The 18,226-nt window shown below is 41.0% G+C and overlaps 1 protein-coding gene across 4 annotated transcripts in view; it reads left to right on the top strand.

The window, feature by feature from the left end:
• ap1s2 (adaptor related protein complex 1 subunit sigma 2) overlaps positions 1-18,226 on the top strand; it is a 30,087-nt gene that overhangs the window by 6,242 nt on the left and 5,619 nt on the right. For 2 of the 4 annotated variants that reach the window (XM_069178986.1, XM_015363794.2), the window contains exons 3-4: positions 2,918-3,026; positions 3,506-3,643. In XM_069178986.1, coding sequence (XP_069035087.1) covers positions 2,918-3,026; positions 3,506-3,643 — 247 coding nt within the window. Of the gene's footprint in view, positions 1-2,917; positions 3,027-3,505; positions 3,644-12,930; positions 13,029-16,164; positions 17,213-18,226 lie in introns of those variants that run through there. The other 2 variants (XR_001480402.2, XM_015363795.2) reach the window with 2 other exon arrangements.

Below are 18,226 nucleotides of genomic sequence, written 5' to 3'. Positions count from 1 at the left end.
AGAGCAAGCCGGAGCACAGGCAGACGGGTGGGGGAAACCAGAATGTTACTTGTGCTTCATTACCTTCCGTTGCCTTGACGACAAATGGGATTGGCTCCCGCCATGGAGCGAGAAACGCCAACCCACACGCTGGAGCAAAACGCAGCCCTCTGGGACGCTGACCAGCCCCTGACCTCAGGCTGCCAGGCAGCTCGGGCCTAGCGCCAGCCAGCCACGGTAACTCCCAATACAGAGACCTAGTGCGCCATGTGAAATAAAGACAAAACAGTGTTATTACTACTCTTTTTTTTTTCTGCAGCTCTGGTCAGAGAGGCAGCTAGTTTTTTTTTTTTTTAGAAGTGTTCTTTCTTTTTCTCTGTGAATGGGTTTAAGCGAAATATTGTCGGTTAAACATAAAGTGATTCTGCCCTCTTGACAAGCTGGCGTTGAACTGCCGTTGTTTTGAACGGCAGTGGAAGCCGCCGTTGTTGCTGCGGGGGTGTTAATACCAGCCCCTGGACCGTGATGGAGGCTTTAAAATGGCTCCTTCTTGGAGAAGTGAAACTTGGGCAAGGTGTGTGTGATGCCTCGTTGTGTAACGAGTGCTTTGTTTGCCTGGTACGCACAAATGCTCGATGAAGAAAAGGGGAAGCTCTACAGAGCTGTGTGTATGGGGCTGGCCTTGTGATCTTTCCAGTTTGTGTCTCGGTTCAGTGGTGCTCTCTGGGGCAAACTGCTCCCAATCCAAACCCCTGGCAGGTTACAGTGTGTAACGCAGATGCTCTGATAAAGGTTAATAATCCTTAAACATGGCAGATGACCTTTCTGCACTGATGAAATCTCTAACCCAGTTAGCCCTTTATATCAAACAAAAACTTGCAAGCTGCATGTTTACACTTTTTAAAAAATTGTGTGCAGACTGGTACCTGTTGTTTTCCTTTTATGCAGTAATACACACGGATCTTCAAATTAGGTTTTAGTTTTTGTAAATGTGGCCTGAGTTTCTATGGTATTACAATAAGTTATATGCTCCAGGCTTGTCTTCTGGTTCGGTGCTCCAGAGAACAGACTTTGATTTAAAGGAATGCCATGCCCTGCTGTTCTTTTCTTAATTATTTAAGTGAAATGAGAAATCTTGCCCAGTTGATGTACAGTGCTGTCAGGAAATCGGGATATCTCTGGGGGGGAAAAAAGGCTATTATTTAGGGGAGATGGGATGTTCTTGCATCTTACAAAAAATATCAATATCTAGCAGTCTTGGACCATAGGTTTCAAACACAAAAATGTAATTGTTTTTTGACAGTGAACAAATGGAACAACAGGATCACAGTGTCACTAGTTATCTTTCTGTAAATTAATATAACTCTGGTGTCCCTGCAGACTTGTGAGGCTTTGGTCCTAACTTGTAGAACCAAGCTGGCGTCTGGGGTGACAGAGTTTGGATCCGTTTGGTCCTGTGTTCCATCACAGTCATGCTCTTTCTTTCATTTGTCTTCTGTCTTTCCGCAGACTGAATGCATGCAAGAGATGGCCTTCAGCATGTATTACAAGACATCAAAGATTTTCTTTTGTTCACACACAATAAATTGTGCTGGCACTTGTACTGGGCAGAAAATTAAGTGACAAATCCAGTAATTTTAAAGACTATCTGCCAGAATATTTTGTTACACGGTCATGCCTGACATCTTTTCCTCTGAATGGATTGATGCACAATTCAGAGAGAATGAGCATCTTTCTTGTGCATTCAAAATCAGTTGAATATTAAGCAGAAGATGCGTAAAATAATACATTTCTGTTGTTTCCTGTCACAGACTTCACAAAAGATTTTAAGTTCAATAGGGACCTAAAGTCAGTTCCTATATTTTTTCATTTTAAGAACAGTGTTGTTAAGCCAGGTACCCTGCAGATATTGCTATTTAATATAATTAACAAATAGCTATTCCAGACAGCTTTGCAATTCCTTCCAAGATGAAAGCCCTTGGCATTTTCATTATAGTGTTATTATTAAAAATGCCTTTTCTTTAAATGACGTGTTTTATGTCCCCAGAGAAATCGAGATTTCTGTCATTAGTGCATTCCTTTCATTGCTAAAAGCAAAAACGATTGGCTGTATTTTTCCATGTTAGAATTATTATATAGGAAGAAACGGTGTAGAAATTACATCTCCAGTATGCATCACCCCAGTTCGCTGCAGTTTCCGTGGCAAACTTCTTTTCTCTCATGGACGATGGAGAGAGTCAGCTGCTTCTCATGCTCTTGCAGGAGGAGTCATGTGCTCTGGGGGGGCTCTGGAGTGGTCGTTCTTATCCTTCTCCATCGCACGGCACACGGACACAAAACCTCTGTGATACACCGCCCCTCTCCACGCACGGTTTAGACACACGCATGTCACTTTCTTAACATTCCAGCCAATACTGATATCGGTGCTTGACTGAAGCTTGCTTCAAAGCACATAGCCCCCTTATCCTCGCAGGAATTAAGAGTGAAAGATGGGCCATTCACTCAGTTGCTCCGAGACGGACTTGGTTTTTGTTTTTTTTTTATACTGTACCTGTCAAACGTGAAAAACCGAACTTGCACCCCACACTATTAATATGTAAATAACCTTAGAGCAGGACCTCTGTGTCATGTATGTACATAAATATACACAATATTTCTTTTTGCATCACTTTCAATAACTGCTTAGCCAATTCGTGGTCATGGTGACCCAAAGGCTATCCCGGAAAGCACTGTAAATGTTTAATCGTGAACTTCAAGGGGGCTCGTGCTTCTGGCTTTTTCCTTTTTTTTTTCAAACTCCCTCTGTAAAAAAATGCAGTCGAAGTTGGGGGGGGGGGGTCAGATTTTGAACGAGACGGACTAAACAATTAAAAAATAAATCCTGGAGAGATTTTCTGCAAGAGGATATGCAGTAAGGGGCTTTTATTCTGTGTTCCAGGTACGCTAGCTTGTATTTCTGCTGTGCCATAGAAGACCAGGACAACGAGCTCATCACACTGGAGATAATTCATCGATACGTAGAGCTGCTGGATAAGTACTTCGGCAGTGTGAGTGTTTTTATCACACTTGATGTTCCCATAGCATTCTAGTTATTTTCAGTGTAACCGCTGTGCGCTCTCTCTGTAATTTATTGCATTCAGTTTTTTTCCCTGCAATACTGATTTCCTTTGCCATAGAATGAAGAGGGAGACTGATTTTGTTACAGTTCTTTAATTGCAAAGATTACTGCTTTAATAAACAAATTGTGAATTTGTTTCTCAGGGATATTAAATCATCAGAGTGAATAGAGAACATCACCGCATTAAGAAAACAAAATGCTTTATATCAGGAAAAAGAAGGAAACCTAACATCTGATGTGGCTGCGAGAAAATATACTGGTCATGCAATGTTTTTGGGGGGGTTTTTGTACATTTGCATCTTGGCACCTTTTATAAACTGAGGCAGCATAACCGAACTCCCAGCACAGCCCTGGTTTAGCTGTGTGCGTGTTGGAGTGGGTCACGTGAAAGGGCGCTTTCCCTTGCAGGTGTGTGAGCTTGACATCATCTTCAACTTTGAGAAGGCCTACTTCATCCTGGATGAGTTCCTGCTGGGAGGCGAGGCGCAGGAAACCTCCAAGAAGAATGTGCTGAAGGCCATCGAGCAGGCAGACCTCCTGCAGGAGGTAAGAGCCCCAGACTGGGCTGAGATCACGCTGCTGCCATGACAGATTCTCGTAATTATGCTCTATGTGATCACACTTGCTTTCTCTCGTTTCCTCGTTTCTCTTATGCCTTCTCCTTTCTGTCCGCAGCTTCTAGCTAGATACCCCTGGTTGTCTTTTCTGGGGCCCATATTCGAATTGTGAGGCAATTTCTTGATGATTTATTCAGTTCAGTGAAATTGATCCAAGTGACTGGAGTGCTTTCCACACCCTAGTCTCTCCTCTCCGTTTGCAGTCTCATTCCAGCGGCACTTTAATAGTGCAGCTTACTGCATTGATTTCTTTCGAAATCGGGCTTTTACGCAGCAGAAAAAAGACTCCCATCTTATTTAACATTATAACGTTCCTGAAAAGGCCTAGGCGTTACTCCTTGTAGTTAGTTGTTAAAATTAAAACACATTGTGTGCTCTTTCAAAGCTTCAGGGAGGTCAGGGTTGAAAAGTGAGACTGGGGTTTGGCAGAAGGGAGGCTCATACAGAAAAACCGAGGTTTTAGTGCCATTTTTGCATCTTGTAACACAAATTCTTGGGCTTTAGGGGTAGAGTTTTTTGTTTTCTCCGTTGGTCATTATGATGTGATGTCCTGAAAGACAGCAGCACATTAAAACAAGGAAAATGGGGAAGAAAGCTTCAAACACTTGGTGTGTAATGAGGGATTATCAGTCAGAAGGGGGCCAGAATGTTCTGGGCCGCAGGCTGTCCTGGCACACCAAACGACCATCACAGCAGGAGAGTTGCTGGGGTGAGTGAGAAAATGGCACACTTGCAGAACAGGCCTGCCACACCAACGTTTCGATACCTCAGAGCCTGGTTATTGCAGGAAACACGTGGAGCTGTGCAGAAACGATGGCTCGTATGGCCTGCAAATTGTATCGGTGTACAGCATTTTAAAATTAATGTGTCTTGATATAGCAATGTCATTTGCCAAACCGCTTTATACCATACGGTGCCGTGGGAAGCCGGAGCCTACCCGGCAAGCAACGAGCGCAAGGCAGGGTACACCCTGGACAGGGCGCCAGTCCATTGCAGGGCAAGTGCAAGCCAATCATACATGGGGACAATTTGGAGGCCACAGTAAAGGCTGAGGGGGGGGAATTAAGCCCGGACACCAAGATAACTCCCTACTCTTATTGAGAATGCCTGGGAATCTTTAATGACCACCGAGAGTCAGGACCTCGGTTTAATATCTAATCCGAAAGACCGCGCCCACTACATTCAAGTCGGCTGTTATTTAAATGTGCAATACTTTGATACCCAGTGAAAGAGGCCTTTTATGATCATTGCTTTGAAATGTAAAGGTTTAATATTTTTGTGAGAATGAGAGAAATTAATGAGCATTTGTGTGTACATGATTAAATTGATGCTCCCGAGTATAATTTACGGGGTTTTGCAGTCAGGGTTTTAGTCAAAGTAAATTTTATTAGTAAATCAATATGGACATTTAACTTTAAAAATACTGCAAAGCAGTAGTATTTTAATATACCATTTGTAGTATTTGGGTAGCAGATCAAAACCCAAAATATTCATATAGGTACTTTGTCAAAATGGCAAAATAAAAAGGAAAAAATAAGATGGTTGTGAGAAAGGTAAGGGAATGCCTGAATAAATCCAAAGAGTCCGTATACATGAACAAATGTGAAGATTCAGAGACATGTTCAATTGCTGTCCTGCTGTATACTGGCTGCTCTTAAACTACAGTCACAGTAGACCTCAGCCATAGCAGCAATATTAAATAATGAAGGAAAACATTGTCATAAATAAAAAATGGGGTAATTTAGACGAATCCAACTGAGCATGTGGTTTACTTGTAAATTAAATGCATTAAAATTAACCAAATCAGTGGAGCATGAGTTAATACAGCTCCTTGGGAAACAGTTTTACAGTTGATAAATGGCCGTGTATAATGACATAATAACTTGAGATATGCATGCATTTCGCTGCTCTGCAGAAAGTGTTCCATACCTCAGACAGAGTAGAAGAACAGAGGAGGAGTGTGAAGGGGAAACTAGCCAGGACCCCTTACCTTGAATAATCTGAAGCACTCCAACACAAAGCCAAAGGACCGTGTCATGTTTTTAGACAGAAGGGAGGAGCCCAGCAATGTGTTTTTTTCTTTAATTAATAATAATAATAATAATAATTGCTTACACTTATATAGCGCTTTTCTGGACACTCCACTCAAAAGCGCTTTACAGGTAATGGGGACTCCCCTCCACCACCACCAATGTGCAGCATCTTTAATACTCGGATTGTTTTTAGATTGTTAGATTGTTTTTTCAGTGTTGTGTAATTCTAGCCATAAAGCTTTAGTGCAAGCACTTGAAGTGAGTGCACATGAAGCATGTGCTTTAGAGGTGGGGGTGTTGGGGAGAATTAGCATGGGTGAGAGCTGGTAGATAACTTAACTATCTTTGGCCATTTAAACCTGTGTAGAGGCTTCGTTCATAATTTAGGGATCAGGTGAGTGCTTCTTTGTGATCCCCTTCGTAATTGCCTTACAATTGGTTAGTGACCAGAGACTTTAAAATGCAAGAAGATCTTTTTAATTTCTTAGATGTGAGGCCTGAATTAAGGGTGTGAGGGGGGGTCAGATCACCAGGTGCTCCGTTTTGTAGCCCTCGCTGGAGAGGCAATGAGAAATTGGAACGAGGGAGTACTGTTATAAAGTGCAAAATCATGGAGACAACAGCATAGTGGAGCAAAATCACTCAAGAACAAGGGAAGCTTAAATTATAGGATGTCCTTTTTTATTTAAACTAGGAGATTGCAAAGATTTGCTCTTTGGCACATTTTTGCAACTTTGGTTTTGAAAGTGAATAGACAATTGTCCAATTTTCCTGAACAAATCGGTGATGTCGGGCTTCTTGGTGTTTGCTCAAAACTGTAGTGTGAAGCAGGCGAAATGGCACAAGATGACATTTGAGTCATTTTGAAATTACCTTGCAAATGCCAACATATTTATTAGAAAACTATGAAGGATCATTAACATTTTGTTTCCTCACTGCATCCGTAGTTAAAAAAACTAAAGAACTGCAATGTCTATACAGAGTTTAGAAGCAAAATATGAGCCTTTTTCCTTTCTTTGTGGTCTACATACACACACACAAAAAATAGACTAGTTCGGATGAAAAGTCTCCTGTCATGTTCCACGTAGTCATTATCGAGAAATTCAGATTTCTACCAGAGTCTGATAGGCCTGATTTCTGTAGGTCAGAGGCTTACAGCCAGACGGCAGCTGCCGCAGAGTTTGGCATTTCCTGGGCACGAGTCTCTTTCCCTGGTTGCTGATTGTGTTTTCCGATATAAAGCCGCAGATGATGTGATGTGTTTGCAAAAGTAATTTGTGGGTAGCGATTCTTTTTTTTTTTTTTTGGTCATGCAGTGCAGTGTTCATTCAAACATTTCAATTAATAAAATTATTTTGTTTTAAAATAAATTTGTTCCATATATTGTTCAGATGTATGCGTCTAGTGTTACACAAAATACATTTGTTGCCTGTGGATCTTTAAACAATAAGTATTACAACTGACATTAAAATAACAAATATTAATACATTTTATTGTATCACTTATACCCTGCTCTTAAGTCAATTTATTCAAGTATAGTTATAAATCACTCTTCTCTGTTTTAGCCTTGCATTTTTATTTTCATTTGCATTCTGTACATACCATATAGCTACATAAAGACTAGGTTTAGATATCTCCCAAAGGAATAGGAAGAAGGGCATCTGTATTGTAGGATTTTTAATGATTAATGAAGTCTACCTACAGCATTAACACAGATTAAACATAATAGCATCCTTACAAGGTGGATGCTAATATTCCAGCAGGGTAACAAATATATCACATCTGTTTACAGCAGTCAGGTTCCATCAAGCAGTTAACCAGTACAAGACCAGGACATCCTGTCCTGGAAATCCTTTGACACATTTTCTTAAGTCAAGGCTTCCCTTTCTTTTTGTTCCCGTTATCCTGAAATGGACAAACTGAAAGAACAATCTCAGTATTTCTTGATATCAGGAATCCGTTAAGAGAAATGGAAACATGGCATCAGATTAAGTACACAGCAGTCTGATTGGTTAACCATATGTTTGGTGTCTCGAGCTCCCTGCAGCTGCTAGTTTGTGTTCTGCGGACAGCTGTTAGGAGACATATACTGAGGAACCTGACTTCTTTCACTGCAGAGAGACATCGCGTGAAAGAGGATTAGAACGCTATCGCACCTGCACATTGCCTGTGTGCTCTGACCTGCTTATTCAGCTTGCAGGGTGAAAGTGCTGAGGCTGGTGTTGACCTGCTTACTGTAGGAGTGTATACAGTAAAAGTGTCCTGAGAGGACCCTTCTAAACATCAGGAAAAAGAAGCACTGTGATGCTTGTGTATGAAACATTTCTTATACATTGTCTGCTCCTCTTAACTCTTCTTGTGGAAATGCTAAGCAAGTCCTTTTGCAAAGGCTGGTTTCCTGAAAGTTTTATCAGTGTAATTCTGAAATATGTACTAGTGTAAAACTTTCTAATTTTACAGTTGGAGAGAGTGTGCTGTATGGTTGTATGTCACATTCAAAGACAAATCAGGGGGATTATTCTGTTCAAAACGAACTAGTCACACCACGAACTATTTTATCATTTAAACAAATGAGGCTTATTGATTATTTTGTAGGGTAATGTGTATGGGTTTTTTTTTTTAGATCTGCACTTTATGCCTTCTGGCAGTCCTAGTTGTGTTCCTTTTTAGTACTTGTTCTCACATTTCTCTTCTGGTTTATCTCAAAGAGCTTTTAACGCTGTGTTTTTAGGTTTTAGAGTTATGAACACAGTGTATAAACCAAGAAAATACATTTTGGCTTCCCCCTTCGTTTCGGTGGACTAATTTCTATGCTGTTCAACAGTTTTCTTCCTGAATTTCAACAATCACAAAAGACTGATAATTTTCAGGTAGAATTAATTGACACCTTCCTTACTATGAAGCAGAGGTGTACCTCGAAAAATAATAGTAGTTATTTGCCCTAGTGGATTGTAGAATAAAGGCCTCTGTTCACCACTACTTTCTCCAAGGCCTTTGTAGAGACAGTTTAGTTGCTGTTGGAGTTATTGATGTTGAGGCTCCTTTGGGGTTTTGCCAGGAAAGGCGCTTGTGTTGGAGTGGGGCTCATGTCAGTGCCCTGTCAGCTGGAGTGCCGCTGAGGGTAATGTAGGGGACTGTCGGCCATGAGTTCCTGGAGTCACAAGGACCCCGGCATCTTCCTGGGTGCTTGCGGTAGTGTTGGTGTAGGACCCGCCTCTCTTCCAGTCAGCTGTAAAACTCCAGTACGGAGCAGCGAAGCCTGCGATATGATGAGCAATCAGTGGCTGAAATACCAGTCGGTAGGAGGAGTCTGCCTGCGTCCTTATTCTCCCCCGTGCGCAACTGCATTGTTCAGCGCTATGAGTCGAGACGTGAAAAATACAAACTTGGCGATTCAAAACCAAGTGGCTATAATAATAATGATTGCTGACACTTATATCGTGCTTTTCTGGACACTCCACTCAAAGCGCTTTACAGGTAATGGTGACTCCCCTCCACCACCACCAATGTGCAGCCCCACCTGGATGATGCGACGGCAGCCTTAGTGCACCAGAACACTCACCACGCATCAGCATTATTGGGGAGGAGAACAGAGTAATGAAGCCAATTCATAGAGGGGGATTATTTGGACGCCATGATTGGTAAGGGCCTATGGGAATTTGGCCAGGACACCGGGGTTACACCCCTACTCTTTTCGAGAAACGCCCTGGGATTTTTAGTGACCGCAGAGAGTCAGAACCGGTAGAATCGTAGAATCGGTTTTACGTCTCATCCGAAGGACGGCACCCGTTTACAGTATAGTGTCCCCGTCACTATATTGGGCCATTAGGATCCACATAGACTGCAGGGTAAGCGCCCCCTGCTGGCCCCACTAACACCTCTTCCAGCAGAAACCTTATTTTTTCCCAGATGGTCTCCCATCCAGGTACTGACCAGGCTCACACTTGCTGAGCTTCAGTGTGTTGCCAGTTGTGAGTTGCAGGGTTATACGGCTGCTGGCTATAACATACAATAACTGATGATTATGTATTTTAAAAGAAAAAAATTAAAGTCAGCACTAACAATGGTACAGGAATAAGGGTTATGGTTTTGTGTGACATTAAAGCTAAAGTTAGGGTTAGATCTGGGTAAGGATTTGTCTAGGGTCTGGTGGTTAGGTTTGCTTTTCCTTTATTGCGTTACTCGGGAAGCAAGTTTCAAAATGCACTATGTTGTAAACAGATAGTGAACCTTCTTTCATGCTTCTGATGTAACTGTTATTTTCCGGTCTATCAGCACCCACACAAGCTTCTCTGTCCCTATGACCATAACCCACAAAACTGCTGCTAAATGCATGCAATGAGAAAAACCTGCATTATGAATTCGTAAAGGAAATACAAAATAGAGAATTTATTAATGTTGAACACATTGTGAATTTGTAATGATTGCAAAGAGTATTACAAAAAGTATTACAAATCAATATGCATTGTTAAACCAGAAAACATCACTCATCACTAATGTTTTTGAATTAATACAAATATGCAGACATATAACGTTTATTAGTTTCGCACAAGTCATCAAACAGTCCTGCCTAACTTATTTTCATGTCTTTTGTTTTGCCCTGTGAGACTGTGTCGTGCGTACTGTTGTTGTGGCGTCCCCTGTGACTTCAGACCCCCCCCAGCCTTCAAAATAAAGCAATCTCCATTTTTGTCCGAAATTCAGTTAGACCATAGTGCCACAGGTTTTGATCTGGACAAAACAGGGCAACCGATTTGTCGTGCAAATTTTGTGCATTTCTAATAATCCTCCCAATTATGGGCTCCAAGCCTACAGCTATGATGCATATTATGCTTTTTATTGCTCAATACAACGATAACACACTGCATTGAAGTTGCATTCGGCATCAAGTTGAGAAAGAAAAAGATGCCAGTTGTGCTGTCAGTGGACAAATAATCAGCTGATCATTATAGACCCAATCAGCTGTGTGTAATGACCCTGGGAGAGGTCAGTTGAGGAATGTCTCTCCTGCATAGCAGCAACTGTAGCTTCAAATGCAACTGAGTGTCAAAGAGAACCATGAACACATCTGTAGACAGACAGCTTCAGACACTGGCAGCACTGGGCTCTCTCTTAAAATGTGACTCAACATCACAAGACTGCTTGTCTACATGGATGATGGCTCTTTAAACACTGGCAGAGTGTGGCATTTCCTCTTGAGTCACAGGTCTGTATGTGTTTGGCAGAGTCTGAGCACATGTACTTGCAGTGGAAACCATAGACGCGTGTCGGAGGTCTTTGTAGGAGAACAGCTTTGTTTCAGTTGCAGGAGCATATTTATGAGGGAGGCAGATGTCGACAATTTTAGGAGTTGGCCTGGGTGTTGGGTACTGCCAAATGTAGCTGTAAAAAGTATAGGTAGCGATTTCTTATGTATTGGAACCCGATTTGGTATGATAGGACTGTTTTTCAGAAAGTGTTCAAAAACTATGTCCTAGCAGATTTGTGGAATAAACCTCAATTCACCCCTCTAATGTTAATTTTGAATAAGCCTGTGTGAAATTCCTTGGCTTGGATGTGTCATTTATAGACTTTCAGATGTATTTAATCTTTTTTTTTAATTATTCAAATACAAATTTATACTGAAGAAGATGGATTGTGTTTTTTTACCTGGAGGTCTTTAACAGAGATTTATGATTATATTCTCTTCCATCAGGAGTCAAGAGATGCCACAGTAATGTGACCAGAAGCTAGATTCCAATTTACAAAATTGGAAATTACATTGAAAAGGGATTGTTTTGGAATCAATATATTGCCATTGGGGAAAAAATATGGAATTTTGGTTAGGTCATTTTTTTTGTGAACCTTATGAAAAGGGGTAAATGGTAAATTCTCACCGTGAAATTGTTTAATGTTTTCTAACTGCTTTATCCGATTCAGGATCGTGGGGAAGTTGGAGCCTCAGGTGCAAGGCAGGGTGTAACCCTGGGCGGTACGCCAGTCCATTACAAGGCACACACAGACACAAACACTCACTCAGTTTTGGGGTCAGTTTTCCCAGAAGCCAGTTAAGAGCTGCACGTTGTTTTTTAAACATTTTTTCATTCCTTGATTTTGGAGCAGTACTGCCTTGCGCCCGTTGCTTGCCAAGCAACGAAATATGCTGCCTGAATTGGGAGAAGTGGTTAGAATGGAAATGGATGGATTGTTTTCCACATTTTCAAATCGTTAACTATTTTGAAGAGATGTAGGCAATTGCCACATCTTTTTTTTTTTCAGGTTGAGTGTTGAACATGTTCAATTAGTCTAGACATTCCTAGCACTCTGTGAAAAGCACATTCTTACTGAGCTGGGCTCATAAGAATGGGGACATTTAGCAGTTTTCACATTTTGATATAAGACCCGCCAGACTGCTTATGAGATGCACGAAACATAGATAGAGTGATCGAATTAATTCCTCATGGAAAGACTTGGCTAAAAGATTAGGTAATGTAACGGAGGGCTTGGGTCTGAATGTTGAAGACGATGATTGATGGGAGGAACTGACCATGAGTGATATTTCACTAACAGGAAGATTCCCTTACAGGTTTTTCCTTTTTTATCCTGTGTACGACATTTGTGTCTGACTGTGCCAAAGTTTTACATTGTATCTTCGTAAGAGTGGGCAGTATGCATTTTTGCATTCTCTAATCTCAGGATCAAATATGAAAACCATTAATTCTGTTTTCAGAACCAATAGTTCTGTTCACTATTAATTGAGACCTTCTGCAATAAAATACTTTTCATTATAAACCTTTATTAAATCTTATACCACCTAATAGATCATTATATAAAATATAGCAGCATTAACCAACTTTGTGGCTTTAGTCAGTTTTTTCTTCAAATGTAAGGCCTTCATAAGTAAAGCGTAGATATACTTTCTTAAGGAAACATTTCAACTACATTCAGTGAAAGAAAAAGAGCTGTTTTTAAAGTTTCCATGCTCTTTAGAATTTTCTGTTTTTCTCTTGTCATTTATATGGCCAGAATCTGTAGTTCACATGAATGCTCCAGTGAGACGGAGGGCTTATTTCAGTGAAGCATTTGGCGATGCTGCTGTTCATCACAAGTCTTTTCACCTCTAGAATCTGCAGCAGACGTGTGACTTGTTTCTTCAAGGTGTGGAAAACTACAAGCAAAAACTTACTTGATTTTATGTTTGTAGAGCCAGAGTGAAGACTGGGGAGGTTTATCCACTGAGGATATCTTATAATGAGGAGAAATCAGGCCTTGGCCTTCAATGCACCTTCTTCCAGACTGTTGGTAAATACAGTAGTGACCCACTGGGCCAGCATGGGCTTCAGGAGGGAGCTATGCAGCTTGCACGGGGTATTGACTGACATGTTGCTTGGATAGTGTTGGGGGAAAAACCTGAATCCGCAGTAAAAATGCTGGGATTTCCTTTGTCTTGCATGACGAGAGTTAAAGCGTGCCTGGGGTGCCTTGCTTTTATCTTTTGTCCCTTTTGACCTAACCGCATTCTCAGTGTGCAGTGGTGGTCTTCCTGTGTTCTGCCTGTATTGCTTTCTGAGTCTCATAATTGCTCTTTTACTGACTATGTAAAAGCAAAGCATTTTTGAGGAAATTACTCCCATTACAAGGGGTGTGGAAATTCATGTATCGAAAGCTCAAGTTATTTCTTTTTTATCATTCCCTTGTCTAAATGTTAGGTATCAGATGGTGTTTGCATTTCATATTTGACTTGAATCAGTCAGTCATGTACTAATGGCAGATTATTACCTATTTGTCTGCCTCCATTACAGTAAAGACAAGAAACTGTACAGGGAAAAAATAACCAAATACAGAGGACATGAAGATTTCCTCGCCCTACTTGTAAAAAAAAAGTTTAGTTTGATATTGTGAGACTTTATAACTGCAGTTGTTGGTTTAAAGACTGAAGCTGAAACTCTTCTGGGTTGCAACGCTGCATGTTGTGCTGTTGAAAACCTAAAGGGTTTCTTTAGATTAAAAGCATTCAGTGCACTGAGAGTTTGATGTACCCTTTTATTCAAAGTGTTTTCAGCATTAAAAGAAAATCTGTTATGAAGTGTTTCCTCAGTGTTGCATTCAGGGTGGTGTTGATGTTGACAGGGATATGGGAAAGCAGTACAGCGTGTTGGTTTTTTTTTGCCAGTAGCTCAGCAAGACGGATCTTGTACTCCGTTTTTAAAGGGCTTTGTTCTACCGTGTTTCTTTGCTGTGGCTGAAGCAGCTGTGGGATTGTATATTATACTGGATGTGAGAGAATCCGGTTGGTATTCATCTGAGGCAGCAGTAAGCTAACAGAGGAACGACTCCACGCAGGGTAGTGCATCAGCAGAGGGTTTTCTCCGACACCAGAAGGAGAAGTGGCCCGCCTGCAGTACTGCTTCGTGAGTGTCTGGCGTGTCACAATGGCTGTACAATTCAGACGCCGGGGAGACATTCATCACCTGGTGATGTGCAGTCTTTACCTGCCCCAGAACATCTGTCTGAGCAGATATAGCTATGACTGGAAAAAATCCAAACTCTATTCTTGAAAAGGCATATGGGGTTTGGGGGTGGGGGGGGTGGGGTCCTTTTTTCTAAATTGTTCTTTGACCCTGAATTGGACATAGATGTTTACAGTATCACATTTTCATATTGCAAGTAACTTTCTGTTTTGATGGCATACAGTATACATCTCAGTCTATTTCATTACTTATACCTGATGTGCCTAACTGTAGAATCTTCTTTATATTGGTTGTATGTAGTTTAAATACTCCATGTATTTTTAATTGCCTTTCCCCCCCCAGCAGTAACAGTTTATGTAAGAGCAGGTCAGCTGTGAAAGTCTGTGCTAAAAATGGATCATGACTGCCTTTATTCAATTTTTTTCCTGGAAACCACTATGATGTGCTTGTTTAGATCACCTCAAGACACTAATACACTCATATTGCTTCAGGTGTTTTCATAGTGTCCACTACTTTCACTCAGCTCAGGTGCATAATGCATATCTCACTTGGATGTGTTCCAGACATTTAACTCCAAGATACAGAAAAGGTATTGAGAAAATGACAGTTGAGATGTTATTGTGTAATTCATAAGCTTGATTTGCTTGAAGCAGAAGAGCTTCGACTTTTTTTTTCCCATGCATTACATACTTTTTTAAAACTTAATATTATTGCATTGCTAATGAAGGCCGAGGCCATTTCAGACTAAGCGCAAGGCCTAGGGCTTTAACGCATGCTTAATCAGGTGGATTGCAATTAAATTCAGGGATTTCTGGTCCGAAGGAGATGAACTCCGTGGGGCGTAAGACGAAAATTCTTCGCAAATTAAAATATTGCAAGAATCAACAAGCTGCTTTGGCAGAATTCTGAAAATGCTGGGCTTTCCAAAACTTAAATTAAATGCGTGTGAAATGCCCTTTCAGGCAATTTGTCTTTGGCTGGGGGTTCAATATTGGAGATGAAAATGAGCAAATTCTTGTGCGCAGCATTCAGTGAAGAAGAACGACTTGAGCTTACTGGTGCAGAGGCTGTAGTGGTTGAAAACTAAGTCATTCTAAAATCAGAGAGTGTGAAAGAGGGGAATATTAGAAGATTAAAATTAGATTAAACAAAAGGTGAAAAGCTCTAATCAATAAACTACTGGCACAGTACAGGCACAATTATCTCACTCTACAGTTGAATACAGTGTTTAAATACAATTTTGTGAGTAACTCGTACACTCCTGAATGCCCTCCTCTAATCACTAATGTAATGCTACAGAATGTGCCAGCTGCTCCTGCTCATGGGCTTGGCAGTGTCTTTGCTCTTTAGGCTAACGTTCCTATTATAATACTGAAGCTTATCCTTGCAAGGTTTGGAAGTTTACCGATGAGAACAGTAGCCTATCTGTATAGCTGGGGCTGGAGTTATGTATTTTGTGACTTAATGCTTTCCCAGTCGTACACTTTTTTTTTCAAAGAAAAACAGTGCCTAGTTAATAGGGTTAGACAAATACTGCAGAGGAGAGGCCAAAATGTCTATCAAGGAAGATTGTGGGAGACAGAGGACTACTCCTGGTCCAAGTCATTCTAATTAGCATTTCGCTTGTCATGCTGAAGTGGATCCACCAGAAAAGACTGCAAACGAAAGCCCACCCCCTTGTGCGGTTTGTGAACGAGCTGGAATTCTGCCGTAGCCTGCGTCGACTACACAGCTTCGCAACCTTGTGTGGGAGCCTTTGACAGGCCATGGCATCCGCTCTCTCGCTTGTTAGGTGCTGTGGTGTTGTGCTTTCGTGTCCTGTGTTGTGCGTAGTGCTTTGTGTCCTCCAGCTTGGCCTGCTTCCTGCTGTTGAGATGATCTGGCTTGGGGAGTGGGATCTGGGTGGGGAGGAGGGATGTGCCTCAGTTTGCACTGTGAATAAGATGTTGTGCATTTCTTTCCTATAGCCACGCCATGAGTATTTTAATGTGCCTGTGTACTAAAAGGCTGTGCTGCTCATCCTGCATGCTGATCTCTCCTGGCACGAGGCTGCTTCCTTGTCTGCACTACGCTGTCTGGGCTCTGGGACTCCTGACAGTCCGTCCATTCCAAGCTGTTGTGCACGAGCTCTCATCACTGCTTCACCGTGTAATCTCTGTCATGTAGGGTACATTTTTTTTTCTTGTTTTGTTTTTCATTTCTTGCCTCTGTTATGTCGGAGTACCTCCAGCACGTACATTAAACGACTGGTGTGCTAGTAACAGAAAAAAATGTGTTTTTCAAGTACCATAGTGTTGCTGTTAATAAAGTCTGAAGAAATAGTTCTGTGTTTTTAAATACCTGTCCATGTTATTGAACAGTGGTTTGGAAACAGTTGTACAAGCCTTGTTTTAGAAGAAATGTTCAGTTGTGCCCAAATGTGTTAGATGGAGGTGTTGCTGTGAAACCCTAAGATTCTAAGATTTTCCACATGAGAAGCTGTCCTGATACCCTCTCAGTTGTTCTTTCTAAGAGTCCTTCATTCTTAGTCCTTAGTTTTTCTTAGAGGAATTTTGTGTCACTTCTCAAAAAGATAAGAGTCTTTCTTTAGTTCAGAAACCAATGTCCAGGATTGTTAATAGATCAAAAATGACTTGTGTGGCTAATTCCACTGAAGAAGGAAGTGCATCATTCAAGGTAAGAATTCTTACCAGCAAATGGACCCTTTAGGTAAATTTCTAACTGTTTTTTTCCGCACAGCAGGGATGTGTTTTTCAAGTCACCTGTCATTATTTTTAACAGTGGAGCATTTATTTTAGCATTCAAAATAATTGTTCTGCTTTTGCACAAGGTCAGCAAAATAGAGCTTTTAAATATTCTTAGGAGAGACTATGTTAAGTTTTATAAATTGTCTGGAGGTTGTTTTCCTTTTCTGTATTGGTCATGACATGATGTACACTACCACAGAAAATGATTATAGTCCATGTAAATGAATTCATCCTGTATAAATGTGTATTAAATTGCTTTTCCTCCAGATTTCTTTAGGCGCGGATATTTGTTAACTAGTTGGTGCACTACTTTAGGCTGTCACATGGATAGAGTTAAAGGCAGTTCAACGTTCCTGCTGTGTGACCTGATGCACCGAATGTTATGATGCCACTTTGAGGCTCAGGTCCTAAAATATCGAAAAGGCGAGCTTGATTTATAAGCAAGAGGAATTCCAGCATTCTGTTTTCTATCATGTGGGAAGAGGTCAAAAGGAAGTAACACATGTTAGGTGTACAAAACACTATCTCTTTATGCTGCACTAATGTAAAAAGTCTAGACATATTGGATTTCTGCTATTAAACCATACCTTACCTGTCGCCCTGGAGAATGAAAAGCTGATTGTAGGAAAAAACACGCCATGAGGTGAGTTGAAGAAGAACATCTACTGTTCTCCATGTCTGTGGAAGATGGAAGCAGTTCATTAAGAATTCGAGGAAGGTTCAGCTCTGTCTGTATACATATGTACAGTATTAACACGGTACCATTCAATCATTTGGAAACACTGTTTCCCCTAGGTACAGTACATTTCTAGCCTTGAACAGATAAATGCCCGTGTTAAGCCTTTGTGATACTAGGAACGTCATGCATCATGGGAGGGTATACAAGTTGCCTGATAAATGTTGGTTTCTCTAATTTACTGCATTTACTGTAGAGAATTGGAAATTATATGATCAACATCCCTCTATTACACTCTGTCGTTGCACTGATATATTTGGACAGTTAATGGTCTTCTCTTTGAAAATACAAACCTTGATAAATATTGGCAAAAATCATCTACCTTGTACTAGGAAATGTAGTTTAATCAACATACAAACCTGATTAAAATATCACCAGACTGTGAGTGTCATAATAGGTTTCAGGAAGGAAGTGGGAGATGCAGGTTTTTTGATGTGTCACATACCCTTAATGCAATGCTGGTGTGTCAGTGAATGCTGACGGTGCAATAGGCGTCTGAAACATTTGCTGCTCTGCTGTCTCTCAGCAGCCTAGCTTCAAACTGCA

Source organism: Lepisosteus oculatus, chromosome 15, assembly GCF_040954835.1.
Source record: "Lepisosteus oculatus isolate fLepOcu1 chromosome 15, fLepOcu1.hap2, whole genome shotgun sequence".
Taxonomy (NCBI): domain Eukaryota; kingdom Metazoa; phylum Chordata; class Actinopteri; order Semionotiformes; family Lepisosteidae; genus Lepisosteus; species Lepisosteus oculatus.
The sequence above is the reverse complement of the archived record's forward strand: the minus strand, read 5'-3'. Positions and strand labels throughout refer to the sequence as shown.